At 61.9% G+C, this 23,148-nt stretch overlaps 1 protein-coding gene across 1 annotated transcript; it reads left to right on the top strand.

The window, feature by feature from the left end:
* Positions 1 to 3,171: 3,171 nt before the first annotated feature.
* On the top strand, positions 3,172 to 18,203 carry LOC140110324 (trafficking protein particle complex subunit 10; the record flags this gene model as incomplete). The annotated part of the gene is made up of 6 exons (XM_072132166.1): positions 3,172 to 3,272; positions 3,756 to 3,873; positions 8,387 to 8,548; positions 14,428 to 14,605; positions 15,501 to 15,692; positions 16,446 to 18,203. Coding segments are annotated over 6 exons (990 nt in total), but the record flags the coding sequence as incomplete, so codon positions are not given.
* Between the last annotated feature and the right edge of the window lie 4,945 nt (positions 18,204 to 23,148).

Below are 23,148 nucleotides of genomic sequence, written 5' to 3'. Positions count from 1 at the left end.
CTCCTCCTCCTGGAGCAAGAGGGTGGGGTGGTGTATTCGGGGGCTAGCGGGGGTGGTTGAGCGGGCCTCCCCTCCTGGAGCAGAGGGTGGGTGTTATCCGGGGGCTAGCGGGGTGTGAGCGGGCGGCCTCCCCCTCCTGGAGCAGAGGGTGGGTGTTATCCGGGGGCTAGCGGGGTGTGAGCGGGCGGCCTCCTCCTCCTGGAGCAGAGGGTGGGTGTTATCCGGGGGCTAGCGGGGTGTGAGCTGGGGGCTCCTCCTCCCTGGAGCAGAGGGTGGGTGTTATCCGGGGGCTAGCGGGGTGTGAGCTGGGGCCTCCCCTCCCTGGAGCAGAGGGTGGGTGTTATCCGGGGGCTAGCGGGGTGTGAGCGGGGCCTCCCCCTCCTGGAGCAGAGGGTGGGTGTTATCCGGGGGCTAGCGGGGTGTGAGCGGGCGGCCTCCTCCTCCTGGAGCAGAGGGTGGGTGTTATCCGGGGGCTAGCGGGGTGTGAGCGGGCGGCCTCCCCCTCCTGGAGCAGAGGGTGGGTGTTATCCGGGGGCTAGCGGGGTGTGAGCGGGCGCCTCCCCTCCTGGAGCAGAGGGTGGGTGTTATCCGGGGGCTAGCGGGGTGTGAGCGGCGGCCTCCCCCTCCTGGAGCAGAGGGTGGGTGTTATCCGGGGGCTAGCGGGGTGTGAGCGGGCGCCTCCCCTCCTGGAGCAGAGGGTGGGTGTTATCCGGGGGCTAGCGGGGTGTGAGCGGGCTCCTCCTCCTGGAGCAGAGGGTGGGTGGTTATCCGGGGGCTAGCGGGGTGTGAGGGGGCGCCTCCCCCTCCTGGAGCAGAGGGTGGGTGTTATCCGGGGCTAGCGGGGTGTGAGCGGGCGCCTCCTCCCTCCTGGAGCAGAGGGTGGGTGTTATCCGGGGGCTAGCGGGGTGTGAGCGGGCGCCTCTCCCTCCTGGAGCAGAGGGTGGGTGTTATCCGGGGGCTAGCGGGGTGTGAGCGGGCGGCCTCCCCTCCTGGAGCAGAGGGTGGGTGTTATCCGGGGCTAGCGGGGTGTGAGCGGGCGCCTCCCCCTCCTGGAGCAGAGGGTGGGTGTTATCCGGGGGCTAGCGGGGTGTGAGCGGCTCCCCAGCAGAGGTGGGTGTTATCCGGGGGCTAGCGGGGTGTGAGCGGGCGCCTCCCCTCCTGGAGCAGAGGGTGGGTGTTATCCGGGGGCTAGCGGGTGTGAGCGGGCGCCTCCCCTCCTGGAGCAGAGGGTGGGTGTTATCCGGAGGCTAGCGGGGTGTGAGTGGGCGGCCTCCCCCTCCTGGAGCAGAGGGTGGGTGTTATCCGGGGGCTAGCGGGGTGTGAGTGGCGGCCTCCTCCTCCTGGAGCAGAGGGTGGGTGTTATCCGGGGGCTAGCGGGGTGTGAGCGGGCGGCCTCCCTCCTCCTGGGAGCAGAGGGTGGGTGTTATCCGGGGGCTAGCGGGGTGTGAGCGGGCGCCTCCCCTCCCTGGAGCAGAGGGTGGGTGTTATCCGGGGCTAGCGGGGTGTGAGTGGGCGGCCTCCTCCTCCTGGAGCAGAGGGTGGGTGTTATCCGGGGCTAGCGGGGTGTGAGCGGGCGCCTCCTTCCTCCTGGAGCAGAGGGTGGGTGTTATCCGGGGGCTAGCGGGGTGTGAGCGGGCGGCCTTCCCCCTCCTGGAGCAGAGGGTGGGTGTTATCCGGGGGCTAGCGGGGTGTGAGCGGGCGCCTCCTCCTCCTGGAGCAGAGGGTGGGTGTTATCCGGGGGCTAGCGGGGTGTGAGCGGGCGGCCTCCCCCTCCTGGAGCAGAGGGTGGGTGTTATCCGGGGGCTAGCGGGGTGTGAGCGGGCGGCCTCCCCCCTCCTGGAGCAGAGGGTGGGTGTTATCCGGGGGCTAGCGGGGTGTGAGGCGGCGGCCTCCTCCTCCTGGAGCAGAGGGTGGGTGTTATCCGGGGGCTAGCGGGGTGTGAGCGGGCGCCTCCCCCTCCTGGGAGCAGAGGGTGGGTGTTATCCGGGGGCTAGCGGGTGTGAGCGGGCGGCCTCCCCCCTCCTGGAGCAGAGGGTGGGTGTTATCCGGGGGCTAGCGGGGTGTGAGCGGGCGGCCTCCCCCTCCTGGAGCAGAGGGTGGGTGTTATCCGGGGGCTAGCGGGGTGTGAGCGGGCGGCCTCCCCCTCCTGGAGCAGAGGGTGGGTGTTATCCGGGGGCTAGCGGGGTGTGAGGGGGCGCCTCCCCCTCCTGGAGCAGAGGGTGGGTGTTATCCGGGGCTAGCGGGGTGTGAGGGGGGGGCCTCCCCCTCCTGGAGCAGAGGGTGGGTGTTATCCGGGGCTAGCGGGGTGTGAGCGGGCGGCCTCCCCCCTCCTGGAGCAGAGGGTGGGTGTTATCCGGGGCTAGCGGGGTGTGAGGGGGCGCCTCCCCCTCCTGGAGCAGAGGGTGGGTGTTATCCGGGGGCTAGCGGGGTGGTGAGGGGGCGCCTCCCCCTCCTGGAGCAGAGGGTGGGTGTTATCCGGGGCTAGCGGGGTGTGAGCGGGCGGCCTCCTCCTCCTGGAGCAGAGGGTGGGTGTTATCCGGGGGCTAGCGGGGTGTGAGGGGGCGGCCTCCTCCCCTCCTGGAGCAGAGGGTGGGTGTTATCCGGGGGCTAGCGGGGTGTGAGCGGGCGGCCTCCCCCTCCTGGAGCAGAGGGTGGGTGTTATCCGGGGACTAGCGGGGTGTGAGCGGCGGCCTCCTCCCTCCTGGAGCAGAGTGTGGGTGTTATCCGGGGGCTAGGCGGGGTGTGAGCGGCGGCCTCCCCCCTCCTGGAGCAGAGGGTGGGTGTTATCCGGGGACTAGCGGGGTGTGAGCGGGCGGCCTCCTCCTCCTGGAGCAGAGGGTGGGTGTTATCCGGGGGCTAGCGGGGTGTGAGCGGGCGGCTTCCTCCTCCTGGAGCAGAGGGTGGGTGTTATCCGGGGGCTAGCGGGGTGTGAGGGGCGGCCTCCTCTCCTGGAGCAGAGGGTGGGTGTTATCCGGGGGCTAGCGGGGTGTGAGCGGGCGGCCTCCTCCTCCTGGAGCAGAGGGTGGGTGTTATCCGGGGGCTAGCGGGGTGTGAGCGGGCGGCCTCCTCCTCCTGGAGCAGAGGGTGGGTGTTATCCGGGGGCTAGCGGGGTGTGAGCGGACGGGCCTCCTCCGTGGGACCCTATAACACTCTCTGCCTCTGGTTCTCCAGGTTTCTGTGGACTGTCCGTGGTCCATCTATTCCACCATCGTCAGCCTGACCTTCCACCTCCCCCTGAAGGCTCAGCACCTGCTCCTGTCCTCCGGCACCAGGTGAGGGCGCTGTGACACTGACTCTTTGCGGCTGGGACACCACTGACTCTTTGCGGCTGGGACACCACTGACTCTTTGCGGCTGGGACACCACTGACTCTTTGCGGCTGGGACGCCACTGACTCTTTGCGGCTGGGAAGCCACTGACTCTTTGCGGCTGGGGACACCACTGACTCTTTGCGGCTGGGACACCACTGACTCTTTGCGGCTGGGACACCACTGACTCTTTGCGGCTGGGACACCACTGACTCTTTGCGGCTGGGACGCCACTGACTCTTTGCGGCTGGGACGCCACTGACTCTTTGCGGCTGGGACACCACTGACTCTTTGCGGCTGGGACACCACTGACTCTTTGCGGCTGGGACACCACTGACTCTTTGCGGCTGGGACACCACTGACTCTTTGCGGCTGGGACACCACTGACTCTTTGCGGCTCTGACCACTCCCCGTTGTCCATTTTGATGGTTGTATTTTCTCTCTGCAGGAAGTTCATCCAGATCTGTGTGGAAAACACTTGTAACTTTCATTTCCAGCTGTCGGACAGCGCCCTGAGCTCCAGCCGAGACCTGCAGTTCCATCCTCTGCACACAGGGGGGAGCCAGGTATCACCCACAATGCATCACTCCATCACTAACTCACTCAAAGCTACAGGCAGGGGGCGGGGCTGTGACTACCTCTCACACAGGATATACAGGCAGGGGGCGGGGGCTGTGACTACCTCTCACACAGGATATATAGGCAGGGGGGCGGGGCTGTGACTACCTCTCACACAGGATATACAGGCAGGGGGGTGGGGCTGTGACTACCTCTCACACAGGATATACAGGCAGGGGGCGGGCTGTGACTACCTCTCACACGGGATTTACAGGCGGGGGGCGGGGCTGTGACTACCTCTCACACAGGATATACAGGCAGGGGGCGGGCTGTGACTACCTCTCACACGGGATATACAGGCAGGGGGCGGGGCTGTGACTACCTCTCACACGGGATATACAGGCAGGGGGCGGGGCTGTGACTACCTCTCACACGGGATATACAGGCAGGGGGCGGGGCTGTGACTACCTCTCACACAGGATATACAGGCAGGGGGCGGGGCTGTGACCACCTCTCACACAGGATATACAGGCAGGGGGCGGGGCTGTGACTACCTCTCACGCAGGATATACAGGCAGGGGACGGGGCTGTGACTACCTCTCACACAGGATATACAGGCAGGGGCGGGGCTGTGACTACCTCTCACACAGGATATACAGGCGGGGGCGGGGCTGTGACTACCTCTCACACAGGATATACAGGCAGGGGACGGGGCTGTGACTACCTCTCACACAGGATATACAGGCAGGGGGCGGGGCTGTGATTACCTCTCACACAGGATATACAGGCAGGGGGCGGGGCTGTGACTACCTCTCACACAGGATATACAGGCAGGGGGCGGGGCTGTGACTACCTCTCACACAGTATATACAGGCAGGGGGCGGGGCTGTGACTATCTCTCACACAGGATATACAGGCGGGGGGCGGGGCTGTGACTACCCTCACAACAGGATATACAGGCAGGGGGCGGGCTGTGACTACCTCTCACACAGGATATACAGGCAGGGGCGGGGCTGTGACTACCTCTCACACAGGATATACAGGCAGGGGGCGGGGCTGTGACTACCTCTCACACAGGATATACAGGCAGGGGGCGGGGCTGTGACTACCTCTCACACAGGATATACAGGCGGGGGGCGGGGCTGTGACTACCTCTCGCACGGATATACAGGCGGGGGGCGGGGCTGTGACTACCTCTCGCACAGGATATACAGGCGGGGGCGGGGCTGTGACTACCTCTCACACAGGATATACAGGCAGGGGGCGGGGCTGTGACTACCTCTCACACAGGATATACAGGCAGGGGCGGGGCTGTGATCACCTCTCACACAGGATATACAGGCAGGGGGCGGGGCTGGTGACTACCTCTCACACAGGATATACAGGCAGGGGGCGGGGCTGTGACTACCTCACACAGGATATACAGGCAGGGGGCGGGGCTGTGACTACCTCTCACACAGGATATACAGGCAGGGGGCGGGGCTGTGACTACCTCTCACACAGGATATACAGGCAGGGGGCGGGGCATCACACAGGATATACAGGCAGGGGGCGGGGCTGTGACTACCTCTCACACAGGATATACAGGCAGGGGGCGGGCATGTGACTACCATCACACAGGATATACAGGCAGGGGGCGGGCTGTGATTACCTCTCACACAGGATATACAGGCAGGGGGCAGGACTGTGACTACCTCTCACACAGGATATACAGGCAGGGGGCGGGGCTGTGACGACCTCTCACACAGTATATACAGGCAGGGGGCGGGGCTGTGACTATCTCTCACACAGGATATACAGGCGGGGGCGGGGCTGTGACTACCTCTCACACAGGATATACAGGCAGGGGGCGGGGCTGTGACTACCTCTCACACAGGATATACAGGCAGGGGGCGGGGCTGTGACTACCTCTCGCACGGGATATACAGGCGGGGGGCGGGGCTGTGACTACCTCTCGCACAGGATATACAGGCGGGGGGCGGGGCTGTGACTACCTCTCGCACGGGATATACAGGCGGGGGGGGGGCTGTGACTACCTCTCGCACAGGATATACAGGCGGGGGGCGGGGGCTGTGACTACCTCTCACACAGGATATACAGGCAGGGGGCGGGGCTGTGACTACCTCTCACACAGGATATACAGGCAGGGGGCGGGGCTGTGATCACCTCTCACACAGGATATACAGGCAGGGGGCGGGGCTGTGACTACTATCACACAGGATATACAGTCAGGGGGTGGGGCTGTGACTACCTCTCACACAGGATATACAGGCAGGGGGCGGGGCTGTGACTACCTCTCACACAGGATATACAGGCAGGGGGCGGGGCTGTGACTACCTCTACACAGGATATACAGGCAGGGGGCGGGGCTGTGACTACCTCTCACACAGGATATACAGGCAGGGGGCGGGGCTGTGACTACCTCTCACACAGGATATACAGGCAGGGGGCGGGGCTGTGACTACCTCTCACACGGGATATACAGGCAGGGGGCGGGGCTGTGACTACCTCTCACACGGGATATACAGGCAGGGGCGGGGGCTGTGACTACCTCTCACACGGGATATACAGGCAGGGGGCGGGGGCTGTGACTACCTCTCACACGGGATATACAGGCAGGGGGCGGGGCTGTGACTACCTCTCACACGGGATATACAGGCAGGGGGCGGGGCTGTGACTACCTCTCACACGGGATATACAGGCAGGGGGCGGGGCTGTGACTACCTCTCACACAGGATATACAGGCAGGGGGCGGGGCTGTGACTACCTCTCACACAGGATATACAGGCAGGGGGCGGGGCTGTGATTACCTCTCACACAGGATATACAGGCAGGGGGCGGGGCATCACAGGATATACAGGCAGGGGGCGGGGCTGTGACTACCTCTCACACAGGATATACAGGCGGGGGGCGGGGCTGTGACTACCTCTCACACAGGATATACAGGCAGGGGGCGGGGCTGTGACTACCTCTCACACAGGATATACAGGCAGGGGGCGGGGCTGTGACTACCTCTCACACAGTATATACAGGCAGGGGGCGGGGCTGTGACTATCTCTCACACAGGATATACAGGCGGGGGGCGGGGCTGTGACTACCTCTCACACAGGATATACAGGCAGGGGGCGGGGCTGTGACTATCTCTCACACAGGATATACAGGCAGGGGGCGGGGCTGTGACTACCTCTCACACAGTATATACAGGCAGGGGGCGGGGCTGTGACTATCTCTCACACAGGATATACAGGGCGGGGGGCGGGCTGTGACTACCTCTCACACAGGATATACAGGCAGGGGGCGGGGCTGTGACTACTATCACACAGGATATACAGGCAGGGGGCGGGCTGTGACTACCTCTCACAGGATATACAGGCAGGGGGCGGGGCTGTGACTACCTCTCACACAGGATATACAGGCAGGGGGCGGGGCTGTGACTACCTCTCACACAGGATATACAGGCAGGGGGCGGGGCTGTGACTACCTCTCACACAGGATATACAGGCAGGGGGCGGGGCTGTGACTACCTCTCACACAGGATATACAGGCAGGGGGCGGGGCTGTGACTACTATCACACAGGGATATACAAGCAGGGGGCGGGGCTGTGACTACCTCTCACACAGGATATACAGGCAGGGGGCAGGACTGTGACTACCTCTCACACAGGATATACAGGCAGGGGGCGGGGCTGTGGACTACCTCTCACACAGGATATAAAGGCAGGGGGCGGGGCTGTGACTACTATCACACAGGATATACAGGCAGGGGGCGGGGCTGTGACTTCTATCACACAGGATATACAGGCAGGGGGCGGGCTGTGACTACCTCTCACACAGGATATACAGGCAGGGGGCAGGACTGTGACTACCTCTCACACAGGATATACAGGCAGGGGGCGGGGCTGTGACTACTATCACACAGGATATACAAGCAGGGGGCGGGGCTGTGACTACCTCTCACACAGGATATACAGGCAGGGGGCAGGACTGTGACTACCTCTCACACAGGATATACAGGCAGGGGGCGGGGCTGTGACTACCTCTCACACAGGATATACAGGCAGGGGGCGGGGCTGTGACTACTATCACACAGGATATACAGGCAGGGGGCGGGGCTGTGACTTCTATCACACAGGATATACAGGCAGGGGGCGGGGCTGTGACTACCTCTCACACAGGATATACAGGCAGGGGGCAGGACTGTGACTACCTCTCACACAGGATATACAGGCAGGGGGCGGGCTGTGACTACCTCTCACACAGGATATACAGGCAGGGGGCGGGGCTGTGACTACTATCACACAGGATATACAGGCAGGGGGCGGGGCTGTGACTTCTATCACACAGGATATACAGGCAGGGGGCGGGGCTGTGACTACCTCTCACACGGGATATACAGGCAGGGGGCGGGGCTGTGACTACCTCTCACACAGGATATACAGGCAGGGGGCGGGGCTGTGACTACCTCTCACACGGGATATACAGGCAGGGGCGGGGCTGTGACTCCCTCTCTTCTCTCTGCAGAGCCTCCAGTCTGGCCAGTGCCTCTTCTATGTGTGGGAGGTGAGGTGGCGCCAGGGCTTCCCCTCCTCCTCGCTTCCCTGCAGCTTCTCCGTGGGCTTCTTCCCGCAGTCGTGCTCCCACCTGGAGCCGTTCACCTACTTCTTCCAACTGGAGCACTTATCTGTGAGTACAGGTCCTGGCTGCAGCTCTCGGGGGGTGTGGTGCGGGGGGTAACGCTCTTGTGTCTCTGCTGCAGCCCCTCGGGGTGTGTGTGGTGCGGGGGTAACGCTCTTGTGTCTCTGCTGCAGCCCCTCGGGGTGTGTGTGGTGCGGGGGTAACGCTCTTGTGTCTCTGCTGCAGCCCCTCGGGGTGTGTGTGGTGCGGGGGGTAACGCTCTTGTGTCTCTGCTGCAGCCCCTCGGGGTGTGTGGTGCGGGGGGTAATGCTTTTGTGTCTCTGCTGCAGCCCCTCGGGGTGTGTGTGCGGGGGGTAACGCTCTTGTGTCTCTGCTGCAGCCCTCGGGGTGTGTGTGGTGCGGGGGGTAACGCTCTTGTGTCTCTGCTGCAGCCCCTCGGGGTGTGTGTGGTGCGGGGGGTAACGCTCTTGTGTCTCTGCTGCAGCCCCTCGGGGTGTATGTGTGGGGGGGGTAACGCTCTTGTATGTCTGCAGCTCCTCGGGGTGTGTGGTGCGGGGGGTAACGCTCTTGTGTCTCTGCAGCTCCTCGGGGTGTGTGGTGTGGGGGGTAACGCTCTTGTGTCTCTGCTGCAGCCCCTCGGGGTGTGTGGTGCGGGGTAACGCTCTTGTGTCTCTGCTGCAGCCCTCGGGGTGTGTGGTGCGGGGGGTAACGCTCTTGTGTCTCTGCAGCCCCTCGGGGTGTGTGTGGGGGGGGTAACACTCTTGTGTCTCTGCTGCAGACCCTCGGGGTGTGTGGTGCGGGGGGTAACACTCTTGTGTCTCTGCTGCAGTCCCTCGGGGTGTGTGTGTGTGGGGTGGGGGGGTAACGCTCTTGTGTCTCTGCTGCAGCCCCTCGGGGTATGTGGGGGGGGGTAACGCTCTTGTGTCTCTGCTGCAGCCCCTCGGGTGTGTGTGTGGGGGGGGTAACGCTCTTGTGTCTCTGCTGCAGCCCATCGGGGTGTGTGTGTGTGGGGGGTAACGCTCTTGTGTCTCTGCTGCAGCTCCTCGGGGTGTGTGGTGCGGGGGGTAACGCTCTTGTGTCTCTGCTGCAGCCCCTCGGGGTGTGTGGTGCGGGGTATACGCTGTTGTGTCTCTGCTGCAGCCCCTCGGGGTATGTGGGGGGGGTAACGCTCTTGTGTCTCTGCTGCAGCCCTCGGGGTGTGGTGGTGCGGGGGGTAACGCTCTTGTGTCTCTGCTGCAGCCCCTCGGGGGGTGTGGTGCGGGGGTAACGCTCTTGTGTCTCTGCTGCAGCCCCTCGGGGTGTGTATGTGTGGGGGGGGTAACACTCTTGTGTCTCTGCTGCAGCCCCTCGGGGTGTATGTGTGGGGGGGTAACGCTCTTGTGTCTCTGCTGCAGACCCTCGGGTGTGTGTGGGGGGTAACGCTCTTGTGTCTCTGCAGCTCCTCGGGGTGTGTGTGGGGGGGGGGGTAACGCTCTTGTGTCTCTGCTGCAGACCCTCGGGGTGTGTGGTGCGGGGGGGGTAACGCTCTTGTGTCTCTGCAGCTCCTCGGGGTGTGTGGTGGGGGGGGTAACGCTCTTGTATGTCTGCAGCTCCTCGGGGTGTGTGTGGTGCGGGGGTAACGCTCTTGTGTCTCTGCTGCAGCCCCTCGGGGTGTGTGGTGCGGGGGGTAACGCTCTTGTGTCTCTGCTGCAGCCCTCGGGGTGTGTGGTGCGGGGGGTAACGCTCTTGTGTCTCTGCTGCAGCTCCTCGGGGTGTGTGTGTGGGGGGGGTAACGCTCTTGTGTCTCTGCTGCAGCCCTCGGGGTGTGTGTGGGGGGGGTAACGGCTCTTGTGTCTCTGCTGCAGCCCCTCGGGGTGTGTGGTGCGGGGGGTAACGCTCTTGTGTCTCTGCTGCAGACCCTCGGGGTGTGTGGTGCGGGGGTAACGCTCTTGTGTCTCTGCTGCAGACCCTCGGGGTGTGTGTGTGGGGGGGGTAACGCTCTTGTGTCTCTGCTGCAGCCCCTCGGGGTGTGTGGTGCGGGGGTAACGCTCTTGTGTCTCTGCAGCCCCTCGGGGTGTGTGTGTGGGGGGGGGTAACGCTCTTGTGTCTCTGCAGCCCCTCGGGGTGTGTGGGGGGGGTAACGCTCTTGTGTCTCTGCTGCAGCCCCTCGGGGTGTGTGGTGCGGGGGGTAACGCTCTTGTGTCTCTGCAGCCCCTCGGGGTGTGTGGTGGGGGGTAACGCTCTTGTGTCTCTGCAGCTCCTCGGGGTGTGTGTGGGGGGGTAACGTTCTTGTGTCTCTGCTGCAGCCCCTCGGGGTGTGTGTGGGGGGGGGTAACGCTCTTGTGTCTCTGCTGCAGACCTTCGGGGTGTGTGGTGCGGGGGGGTAACGCTCTTGTGTCTCTGCAGCTCCTCGGGGTGTGTGGTGCGGGGGGTAACGCTCTTGTGTCTCTGCTGCAGCCCCTCGGGGTGTGTGGTGCGGGGGTAACGCTCTTGTGTCTCTGCTGCAGACCCTCGGGGTGTGTGGTGCGGGGGTAACGCTCTTGTGTCTCTGCAGCCCCTCGGGGGGTGTGGTGCGGGGGGTAACGCTCTTGTGTCTCTGCTGCAGCTCCTCTGGGGGTGTGGTGCGGGGGGTAACGCTCTTGTGTCTCTGCTGCAGCCCCTCGGGGTGTGTGTGGTGCGGGGGTAACGCTCTTGTGTCTCTGCTGCAGCCCCTCGGGGTGTGTGGTGGGGGGGGGTAACGCTCTTGTGTCTCTGCTGCAGCCCCTCGGGGTGTGTGTGGGGGGGGGTAACACTCTTGTGTCTCTGCTGCAGCCCTCGGGGTGTGTGTGTGTGGGGGGGGTAACACTCTTGTGTCTCTGCTGCAGCCCCTCGGGGTGTGTGGTGGGGGGTAACGCTCTTGTGTCTCTGCTGCAGCCCCTCGGGGTGTATGTGTGGGGGGGGTAACGCTCTTGTATGTCTGCAGCTCCTCGGGGTGTGTGTGGGGGGTAACGCTCTTGTGTCTCTGCAGCTCCTCGGGGTGTGTGTGGGGGGGGGGGTAACGCTCTTGTGTCTCTGCTGCAGCCCCTCGGGGTGTGTGTGGGGGGGTAACGCTCTTGTATGTCTGCAGCTCCTCGGGGTGTGTGGTGCGGGGGGTAACGCTCTTGTGTCTCTGCAGCTCCTCGGGTGTGTGTGGTGCGGGGGGGTAACGCTCTTGTGTCTCTGCTGCAGCCCTCGGGGTGTGTGTGGTGCGGGGGGGTAACGCTCTTGTGTCTCTGCTGCAGCCCCTCGGGGTGTGTGTGGTGCGGGGGGTAACGCTCTTGTGTCTCTGCAGCTCCTCGGGGTGTGTGGTGCGGGGGGTAACGCTCTTGTGTCTCTGCTGCAGCCCCTCGGGGTGTGTGTGGTGCGGGGGGTAACGCTCTTGTGTCTCTGCAGCTCCTCGGGGTGTGTGGTGCGGGGGGTAACGCTCTTGTGTCTCTGCTGCAGCCCCTCGGGGTGTGTGGTGCGGGGGGTAACGCTCTTGTGTCTCTGCTGCAGCCCCTCGGGGTGTGTGGTGCGGGGGGTAACGCTCTTGTGTCTCTGCAGCCCCTCGGGGTGTGTGTGGGGGGGGTAACACTCTTGTGTCTCTGCTGCAGACCCTCGGGGTGTGTGGTGCGGGGGGTAACACTCTTGTGTCTCTGCTGCAGACCCTCGGGGTGTGTGGTGCGGGGGGTAACACTCTTGTGTCTCTGCTGCAGTCCCTCGGGGTGTGTGTGTGGGGGGGGGGTAACGCTCTTGTGTCTCTGCTGCAGCCCCTCGGGGTATGTGGGGGGGGGTAACGCTCTTGTGTCTCTGCTGCAGCCCCTCGGGGTGTGTGTGTGGGGGGGGTAACGCTCTTGTGTCTCTGCTGCAGCCCATCGGGTGTGTGTGTGGGGGGGGTAACGCTCTTTGTGTCTCTGCTGCAGCTCCTCGGGGTGTGTGGTGCGGGGGGTAACGCTCTTGTGTCTCTGCTGCAGCCCCTCGGGGTGTGTGGTGCGGGGGTAACGCTGTTGTGTCTCTGCTGCAGCCCCTCGGGGTATGTGGGGGGGGTAACGCTCTTGTGTCTCTGCTGCAGCCCCTCGGCGTGTGTGGTGCGGGGGTAACGCTCTTGTGTCTCTGCTGCAGCCCCTCGGGGTGTGTATGTGTGGGGGGGGTAACACTCTTGTGTCTCTGCTGCAGCTCCTCGGGGTGTGTGTGGGGGGGTAACGCTCTTGTGTCTCTGCTGCAGACCCTCGGGGTGTGTGTGGGGGGTAACGCTCTTGTGTCTCTGCAGCTCCTCGGGGTGTGTGGGGGGGGGGGTAACGCTCTTGTGTCTCTGCTGCAGACCCTCGGGGGGTGTGGTGCGGGGGGGTAACGCTCTTGTGTCTCTGCAGCTCCTCGGGGTGTGTGGTGCGGGGGGTAACGCTCTTGTGTCTCTGCTGCAGCCCCTCGGGGTGTGTGGTGCGGGGGGTAACGCTCTTGTGTCTCTGCTGCAGCCCCTCGGGGTGTGTGGTGCGGGGGGTAACGCTCTTGTGTCTCTGCTGCAGCTCCTCGGGGTGTGTGTGTGGGGGGGTAACGCTCTTGTGTCTCTGCTGCAGACCCTCGGGGTGTGTGGGGGGGGGGTAACGCTCTTGTGTCTCTGCAGCTCCTCGGGGTGTGTGGTGCGGGGGTAACGCTCTTGTGTCTCTGCTGCAGCCCCTCGGGTGTGTGGTGCGGGGGGTAACGCTCTTGTGTCTCTGCTGCAGCCCTCGGGTGTGTGGTGCGGGGGGTAACGCTCTTGTGTCTCTGCTGCAGACCCTCGGGGTGTGTGGTGCGGGGGTAACGCTCTTGTGTCTCTGCTGCAGGACCCTCGGGGTGTGTGGTGCGGGGGTAACGCTCTTGTGTCTCTGCTGCAGCCCCTCGGGGGGTGTGGTGCGGGGGGTAACGCTCTTGTGTCTCTGCTGCAGCCCCTCGGGGTGTGTGTGTGTGGGGGGGTAACGCTCTTGTGTCTCTGCAGCCCCTCGGGGTGTGTGGGGGGGGGTAACGCTCTTGTGTCTCTGCTGCAGCCCCTCGGGGTGTGTGGTGCGGGGGTAACGCTCTTGTGTCTCTGCAGCCCCTCGGGGTGTGTGGTGGGGGGGTAACGCTCTTGTGTCTCTGCAGCTCCTCGGGGTGTGTGTGGGGGGGGTAACGCTCTTGTGTCTCTGCTGCAGCCCCTCGGGGTGTGTGGGGGGGGGGTAACGCTCTTGTGTCTCTGCAGCTCCTCGGGGTGTGTGGTGCGGGGGTAACGCTCTTGTGTCTCTGCTGCAGACCCTCGGGGTGTGTGGTGGGGGGGGTAACGCTCTTGTGTCTCTGCTGCAGACCCTCGGGGTGTGTGGTGGGGGGGTAACGCTCTTGTGTCTCTGCAGCCCCTCGGGGTATGTGGTGGGGGGGGTAACGCTCTTGTGTCTCTGCAGCCCCTCGGGGTGTGTGGTGGGGGGGTAACGCTCTTGTGTCTCTGCAGCCCCTCGGGGTGTGTGGTGGGGGGGGTAACGCTCTTGTGTCTCTGCAGCCCCTCGGGGTATGTGGTGGGGGGGGTAACGCTCTTGTGTCTCTGCAGCCCCTCGGGGTGTGTGGTGGGGGGGGTAACGCTCTTGTGTCTCTGCAGCCCCTCGGGGTGTGTGGTGGGGGGGGTAACGCTCTTGTGTCTCTGCAGCCCCTCGGGGTATGTGGTGGGGGGGGTAACGCTCTTGTGTCTCTGCAGCTCCTCGGGGTGTGTGTGGGGGGGGGGTAACGCTCTTGTGTCTCTGATGCAGCCCCTCGGGGTGTGTGTGTGGGGGGGGTAACGCTCTTGTGTCTCTGCAGCTCCTCGGGGTGTGTGTGGTGCGGGGGGTAACGCTCTTGTGTCTCTGCTGCAGCCCCTCGGGGTGTGTGTGTGGGGGGGTAACGCTCTTGTGTCTCTGCTGCAGCCCCTCGGGGTGTGTGGTGCGGGGGGTAACGCTCTTGTGTCTCTGCTGCAGACCCTGTACACTGTGCGCGCTGAGATCTCGCCCCCCGCAGAGTCTCTGCACTGTAAGATGGGGGCGCTCTGCTCCCTGGAGGTTTGTATCACGCGGCTGTGTGACCCCGCAGAGACGGACAAGGAGGAGACGCTGACGGACTGCGAGGGGTACAGCAGCACCCAGCTCTTCTACCAAGGTACCCACATGAAGAAGGGGGGCAGGCTGCTGCGGAAGGTGGGAGGGTTTCAGATGGGTTCCTGCAGCCGCGGGGTCAGCATGGGGCTGGGGCTTCCTGCAGGGTGTGCCTGCAGTTGTGGGGGTGGGGCTTCCCATAGGGTGTGCCTGCAGTTGTGGGGGTGGGGCTTCCCATAGGGTGTGCCTGCAGTTGTGGGGGTGGGGCTTCCCATAGGGTGTGCCTGCAGCTGTGGGGGTGGGGCTTCCCATAGGGTGTGCCTGCAGCTGTGGGGGTGGGGCATCCCATAGGGTGTGCCTGCAGCTGTGGGGGTGGGGCATCCCATAGGGTGTGCCTGCAGCTGTGGGGGTGGGGCTTCCCATAGGGTGTGCCTGCAGCTGTGGGGGTGGGGCTTCCCATAGGGTGTGCCTGCAGCTGTGGGGGTGGGGCTTCCCATAGGGTGTGCCTGCAGCTGTGGGGGTGGGGCTTCCCATAGGGTGTGCCTGCAGCTGTGGGGGTGGGGCTTCCCATAGGGTGTGCCTGCAGCTGTGGGGGTGGGGCTTCCCATAGGGTGTGCCTGCAGCTGTGGGGGTGGGGCTTCCCATAGGGTGTGCCTGCAGCTGTGGGGCTGGGGCTTCCCATAGGGTGTGCCTGCAGCTGTGGGGCTGGGGCTTCCCATAGGGTGTGCCTGCAGCTGTGGGGCTGGGGCTTCCCATAGGGTGTGCCTGCAGTTGTGGGGTTGGGGCTTCCCCCCGGGGTTGGGGCTTCCCCCCGGGGTTGGGGCTTCCCCCCGGGGTTGGGGCTTCCCCCCGGGGTTGGGGCTTCCCCCCGGGGTTGGGGCTTCCCCCCGGGGTTGGGGCTTCCCCCCGGGGTTGGGGCTTCCCTGTGCGGTCCTGACTGTGTGCTCTGTGTCTGGCAGTGGTTGATGGAGGCAGTAATTGGGCGGTGTGTGGGCGGAGCTCTGGTGTGGTCCTGATGCCGGTCAGACAAGGGGCGTGCCATACTGTCCGGATGGAGGTGATGCCGCTCTTTGCTGGATTCCTGCCCTACCCGGACGTGCAGCTGTTCCGCTACCTGCCCCACCACCCGCACTCTCAGCAGCCGGATGCCGGTGAGTAGTGCCCCCTGGAGGGGAGTACTGTATAGACCCTAAAGGGATTGTGTCCCCAAACATGAGTTATTCCATTCCCTGCTTCAGTGCGGTGGGCCTGGAGGTGACGGGGCCCGCGTCTCTCACAATGCGGTGGGCCTGGAGGTGACGGGGCCCGCGTCTCTCACAATGCGGTGGGCCTGGAGGTGACGGGGCCCGCGTCTCTCACAATGCGGTGGGCCTGGAGGTGACGGGGCCCGCGTCTCTCACAATGCGGTGGGCCTGGAGGTGACGGGGCCCGCGTCTCTCACAATGCGGTGGGCCTGGAGGTGACGGGGCCCGCGTCTCTCACAATGCGGTGGGCCTGGAGGTGACGGGGCCCGCGTCTCTCACGATGCGGTGGGCCTGGAGGTGACGGGGCCCGCGTCTCTCACGATGCGGTGGGCCTGGAGGTGACGGGGCCCGCGTCTCTCACGATGCGGTGGGCCTGGAGGTGACGGGGCCCGCGTCTCTCACGATGCGGTGGGCCTGGAGGTGACGGGGCCCGCGTCTCTCACACGATGCGGTGGGCCTGGAGGTGACGGGGCCCGCGTCTCTCACGATGCGGTGGGCCTGGAGGTGACGGGGCCCGCGTCTCTCACACGATGCGGTGGGCCTGGAGGTGACGGGGCCTGTGTCTCTCACACGATGCGGTGGGCCGGGAGGTGACGGGGCCCGCGTCCCCCACAATGCAGTGGCCCGGGAGGTGACGGGGCCTGTGTCTTTCTCTTACAGACAGCTGGATTGAGAATGACTCTGTGTCGGTGGAGGACCCGTGTGAGGCCCCTAGTGGGCGTTCCCAGAGCACCTCGCTGTCCCCAGGACCCCTGAGCGGCGCAGCGGATCAGAAAGGACTTCCAATGCCGCGGCTACAACCTTTCCACGCCGGACAAGTCAGTAACAGCAGCGCCGGCCGCCAGATCCTGGTTATTCCAAGTATGGACGACCATGTGCTGGAGGTGAACGTCACATGACACAGCGCCCCCCGTGGAGCACCAAGTGTATTATATGTGTACAGCTGGGCACTGACCTGGACGAACTGGAAGCTGTGGACCACCATAGTGCAATATTGTGTAACCCTGCAGCCGGGGGGCGCTGTGCCCCATGCTGGGGGTATATAATGGGGGCTGCAGATTATTGCATGTGCTGCCTCTTCATCAGCAGTGACTACCAGGACCTTGGTGTACGGAGAGGAAGGACCGGGGCCTCCTGCACAGACCACGCCCACTGGCCCATGTCAGCTCAGTGCTGAGACTTCAGTCCCAGACCCGGGAAGGATCTCTGTGGGACTGGTCAGTACTGACCCATTATGGATGATTTTACTGCAGTCCTATTGTATCCCATGTTATAGCGGCACTGGCCCTACATCGGATCAGCCTTCCTCAGGTGCATGTGAGGTCCACATCCCTCTAGCCTGTTGTATGGGCCTGGCCCCTACCAGGTCCCCATCACATATTGTTTGCCCCTACCAGGTCCCCATCACATATTGTTTGCCCCTACCAGGTCCCCATCACATGTTGTTTGTCCCTACCAGGTCCCCATCACATGTTGTTTGTCCCTACCAGGTCCCCATCACATGTTGTTTGTCCCTATAGGAGGTCCCTGTCCCGTGTTGTTTGCCCCGGTAGGAGGTCCCCGTCCTGTGTTGTTTGCCCCTACCAGGTCCCCATCACATGTTGTTTGCCCCGGTAGGAGGCCCCTGTCCCGTGTTGTTTGCCCCGGTAGGAGGTCCCCGTCCTGTGTTGTTTGCCCCTACCAGGTCCCCATCACATGTTGTTTGTCCCTATAGGAGGTCCCTGTCCCGTGTTGTTTGTCCCTATAGGAGGTCCCTGTCCCATGTTGTTTGTCCCTATAGGAGGTCCCTGTCCCATGTTGTCTGCCCCGGTAGGAGGTCCCTGTCCCATGTTGTTTGCCCCGGTAGGAGGTCCCTGTCCCATGTTGTTTGCCCCGGTAGGAGGTCCATGCTCCATGTCTGCCCCGGTAGGAGGTCCATGCTCCATGTCTGCCCCGGTAGGAGGTCCATGCTCCATGTCTGCCCCGGTAGGAGGTCCCTGTCCCATGTTGTCTGCCCCGGTAGGAGGTCCCTGTCCCATGTTGTTTGCCCCGGTAGGAGGTCCATGCTCCATGTCTGCCCCGGTAGGAGGTCCATGCTCCATGTCTGCCCCGGTAGGAGGTCCATGCTCCATGTCTGCCCCGGTAGGAGGTCCCTGTCCTGTGTTTGCCCCGGTAGGAGGTCCATGCTCCATGTCTGCCCCGATAGGAGGTCCATGCTCCATGTCTGCCCCGGTAGGAGGTTCATGCTCCATGTCTGCCCCGGTAGGAGGTCCATGCTCCATGTCTGCCCCGGTAGGAGGTCCATGCTCCATGTCTGCCCCGGTAGGAGGTCCATGCTCCATGTCTGCCCCGGTAGGAGGTCCCTGTCTTGTGTTGTTTGCCCCGGTAGGAGGTCCCCGTCCTGTGTTGTTTGGCCCGATCGGAGGGCCCTGCCCCATATTATGTCATCCTCTCCGGCTCCTGCACTGCGCACCATGCTCCTCTCTCTGGAATCTTCTTGCTGCTATACAGAAGTCCTCTGCCCCGGGAAGGTGGGTGCCTGCTGATGGTGTTAGTGGGCGGTGCCATCCCGGCAGGACTCGTAGACAAATGCAGCTGTTGTGGTATTACGGGACTTTAAGGTAACAGCACTATTTATTTTTGGTATATTATACCTCTACAATAAGGTGGAAGCTTGTATGACAAGACCCCGGAAATACATGTCTGACCACCGCCTCGTCTCATCATTGTGGGGTCTGTAAAGCTGCAGAGGCCACGCCCAGGGCTATGTCACACTGTACATGGATAATACTGTGAGAGAGGGGGAGGCAGTACTAGCTGTGCTTCCACCTTATACACTACTCATATAACACATCCTCCATCCTGAGGAAATACCTTGTTCTGTACAAAGCTGAAGACAAAATCACAAAAAAATCATCAATGGAAAACACATTTATTACCAATGGAGGCACCCACAAAATTAAAGTGATGAAACACTACAGGCCGATCCAACATTTAATGTTATGTCCGTAAAACAAGTCAAAATGCAGCTCAGTATTGTGTATGACCTCCCTACAACACCTGGGCATGCTCCTGATGAGGCTCAGTATTGTGTATGGCCTCCACGTCCCTGTATGACCTCCCTACAACACCTCGGCATGCGCCTGATGAGGTCAGTGTGTGTGACCTCCATGTATCTGTATGACCTCCCTACAAAACCTGGGTATGCTACTGATGAGGCTCAGTATTGTGTGTGGCCTCCATGTGTCTGTATGACCTCCCTACAACACCTCAGCATGCTCCTGATGAGGCTCAGTATTATGTGTGGCTTCCACGTGTCTGTATGACCTCCCTACAAAACCTGGGTATGCTACTGATGAGGCTCAGTATTGTGTGTGGCCTCCATGTGTCTGTATGACCTCCCTACAACACCTCAGCATGCTCCTGATGAGGCTCAGTATTGTGTGTGGCCTCCACGTGTCTGTATGACCTCCCTATAACACCTCGGCATGCTCCTGATGAGGCTCAGTATTGTGTGTGACCTCCACGTGCCTGTATGACCTCCCTACAACACCTCGGCATGCTCCTGATGAGGCTCAGTAATGTGTGTGTGGCCTCCACGTGCCTGTATGACCTCCCTACAACACCTCGGCATGCTCCTGATGAGGCTCAGTAATGTGTGTGTGGCCTCCATGTGCCTGTATGACCTCCCTACACCTCGGCATGCTACTGATGAGGCTCAGTATTGTGTGTGTAGCCTCCATGTGCCTGTATGACCTCCCTACAACACCTCGGCATGCTCCCGATGAGGCTCAGTAATGTGTGTGACCTCCACGTGCCTGTATGACCTCCCTACAACACCTCGGCATGCTACTGATGAGGCTCAGTATTGTGTGTGTGGCCTCCATGTGCCTGTATGACCTCCCTACAACACCTCGGCATGCTCCCGATGAGGCTCAGTAATGTGTGTGACCTCCACGTGCCTGTATGACCTCCCTACAACACCTCGGCATGCTCCTGATGAGGCTCAGTAATGTGTGTGTGGCCTCCATGTGCCTGTATGACCTCCCTACAACACCTCGGCATGCTCCTGATGAGGCTCAGCATTGTGTGTGGCCTCCATGTGCCTGTATGACCTCTCTACAACACCTCGGCATGCTCCTGATGAGGCTCAGTAGTGTGTGGCCTCCATGTGCCTGTATGACCTTCCTACAACACCTCGGCATGCTCCTGATGAGGCTCAGTATTGTGTGTGACCTCCACGTGCCTGTATGACCTCCCTACAACACCTCGGCATGCTCCTGATGAGGCTCAGTAATGTGTGTGTGGCCTCCATGTGCCTGTATGACCTCCCTACAACACCTCGGCATGCTACTGATGAGGCTCAGTATTGTGTGTGTGGCCTCCATGTGCCTGTATGACCTCCCTATAACACCTCGGCATGCTCCTGATGAGGCTCAGTATTGTGTGGCCTCCACGTGCCTGTATGACCGCCCTACAACACCTGGGCATGCTCCTGATGAGGCTCAGTATTGTGTGTGACCTCCACGTGCCTGTATGACCTCCCTACAACACCTCGGCATGCTCCTGATGAGATCAGTATTGTGTATAACCTCCACGTGCCTGTATGACCTCCCTACAACACCTCGGCATGCGCCTGATGAGGCTCAGTAGTGTCTGTGGCCTCCACGTGCCTGTATGACCTCCCTACAACACCTCGGCATGCGCCTGATGAGGCTCAGTAGTGTGTGTGGTCTCCACGTGTCTGTATGACCTTCCTATAACACATAGGCATGCTCCTGATGAGGCTCAGTATTGTGTGTGTGGCCTCCACGTGCCTGTATGACCTCCCTACAACACCTGGGCATGCTCCTGATGAGGCTCAGTAGTGTCTGTGGCCTCCACGTGCCTCTATGACCTCCCTACAACACCTCGGCATGCGCCTGATGAGGCTCAGTAGTGTGTGTGGTCTCCATGTGCCTGTATGACCTCCCTACAACACCTCGGCATGCTCCTGATGAGGCTCAGTATTGTGTGTGTGGCCTCCACGTGCCTGTATGACCTCCCTACAACACCTCGGCATGCTCCTGATGAGGCTCAGTAGTGTGTGTGACCTCCACGTGCCTGTATGACCTCCCTACAACACCTCGGCATGCTCCTGATGAGGCTCAGTATTGTGTGTGGCCTGCATGTACCTGTATGACCTCCCTACAACACCTCAGCATGCTCCTGATGAGGCTCAGTATTGTGTGTGGCCTGCATGTACCTGTATGACCTCCCTACAACACCTCGACATTCTCCTGATGAGGCTCAGTATTGTGTGTGGCCTCCATGTGCCTGTATGACCTCCCTACAACACCTCGACATTCTCCTGATAAGGCTTAGTAGTGTGTGTGGCCTGCATGTGCCTGTATGACCTCCCTACAACACCTCGGCATTCTCCTGATGAGGCTCGGTATTGTGTGTGTGGCCTCCACGTGCCTGTATGACCTCCCTACAACACCTCGGCATGCTCCTGATGAGGCTCAGTATTGTGTGTGGCCTGCATGTACCTGTATGACCTCCCTACAACACCTCAGCATGCTCCTGATGAGGCTCAGTATTGTGTGTGGCCTGCATGTACCTGTATGACCTCCCTACAACACCTCGACATTATCCTGATAAGGCTCAGTATTGTGTGTGGCCTGCATGTGCCTGTATGACCTCCCTACAACACCTCGACATTCTCCTGATAAGGCTTAGTAGTGTGTGTGGCCTGCATGTGCCTGTATGACCTCCCTACAACACCTCGGCATTCTCCTGATGAGGCTCAGTATTGTGTGTGTGGCCTCCACGTGCCTGTATGACCTCCCTACAACACCTCGGCATGAACTTTGGAATGAACCCTTTATAGCCAAAAATGACTCCCCGTTCCCGGGATGAGAGCACACACTAAGACACGCCAGTCTCTTAGAAGATGCAGAACTCACAATGGTATTTGGTGCACAGCCACATATATAAAACACATAAAATCATCTGCATAGGGGCGTGAGGAGGTGATAGAATACTGCCATGCTATTGGCCATAATGAATATATCAGGGCGGGCTCAAAGACATTCCTCCAAGATGTAGATGCACTTTACACCACTTCCTCCAGAGACCTTGTTCTCCTATATACAGAATGTTTGTACTCCGCGGGCCGCGTGTGGACAGAGGGCGCGCAGTGTTATCATCATGTGTTGCCATCTTGCAGACTGATTGGTTGGTTTGGGTTTGGCAGCCATTTGAGTAAGGTGTGTTTCATGAGATTCAATAAGATGGAAAAAACGCAGTATCGTTCTGTAATTCGCTTTGTGCAAGGAGAAAGTTTGCCGATGAAAAAATTGTCGGCCCAATGGCTGCCACGATTGCTCACGGTGGACAACACGCGGATGGGGCTGGTAACTTCAGAGCAATGTAAGCGAGATCCGAAGGAGTTTTTGCGTTGAGTTGTCACCGATGATGAAACCTGGATCCATCATTACACACCAAAAACTAAGCAACAATCAGAACAATGGATTCTCCCGGTGAATCTGCCCCAAAGAAGGCGAAGACGCTCCCATCGGCCGGAAAAGTCATGGCGACAATTTAGTTGGGATGCGAATGGCGTCATCCTCATGGATTTTTTTTAGAAAAAAAAAAAGAACGATCACTGGACAATACGACAGCGAGTTATTGGAACGCTTCAACAACAAAAATGAAAGAGATGCGGCCGCATTTGTCGAAAAAGAAGCTGCTGTTTTACCACGATAACACACCAGCACATTCTTCCGGAGTTGGCGCTACTAAACTGCATGAATTGCGAAATGAATTGCCGCCACACCCCCTGTTTTCACCCGGTCTGGCTCCCTGCCACTGCCGCACCCTCCGTATTCAGCCGGTCTGGCTCCCTGCCACTGCCGCACCCCCCCGTAGTCAGCCGGTCTGGCTCCCCGCCACTGCCGCACCCCCCCGTAGTCAGCCGGTCTGGCTCCCCGCCACTGCCGCACCCTCCGTATTCAGCCGGTCTGGCTCCCCGCCACTGCCGCACCCCCCCGTAGTCAGCCGGTCTGGCTCCCCGCCACTGCCGCACCCCCCGTAGTCAGCCGGTCTGGCTCCCCGCCACTGCCGCACCCCCCCGTAGTCAGCCGGTCTGGCTCCCCGCCACTGTCGCACCCTCCGTATTCAGCCGGTCTGGCACCCCGCCACTGCCGCACCCCCCGTAGTCAGCCGGTCTGGCACCCCGCCACCGCCGCACCCCCCGTAGTCAGCCGGTCTGGCTCCCCGCCACCGCCGCACCCCCCGTAGTCAGCCGGTCTGGCTCCCCGCCACCGCCGCACTCCCCGTAGTCAGCCGGTCTGGCTCCCCGCCACCGCCGCACCCCCCGTAGTCAGCCGGTCTGGCTCCC

This window comes from Engystomops pustulosus, unplaced genomic scaffold, assembly GCF_040894005.1.
Source record: "Engystomops pustulosus unplaced genomic scaffold, aEngPut4.maternal MAT_SCAFFOLD_249, whole genome shotgun sequence".
Classification (NCBI taxonomy): Eukaryota; Metazoa; Chordata; class Amphibia; order Anura; family Leptodactylidae; genus Engystomops; species Engystomops pustulosus.
The sequence above is the reverse complement of the archived record's forward strand: the minus strand, read 5'-3'. Positions and strand labels throughout refer to the sequence as shown.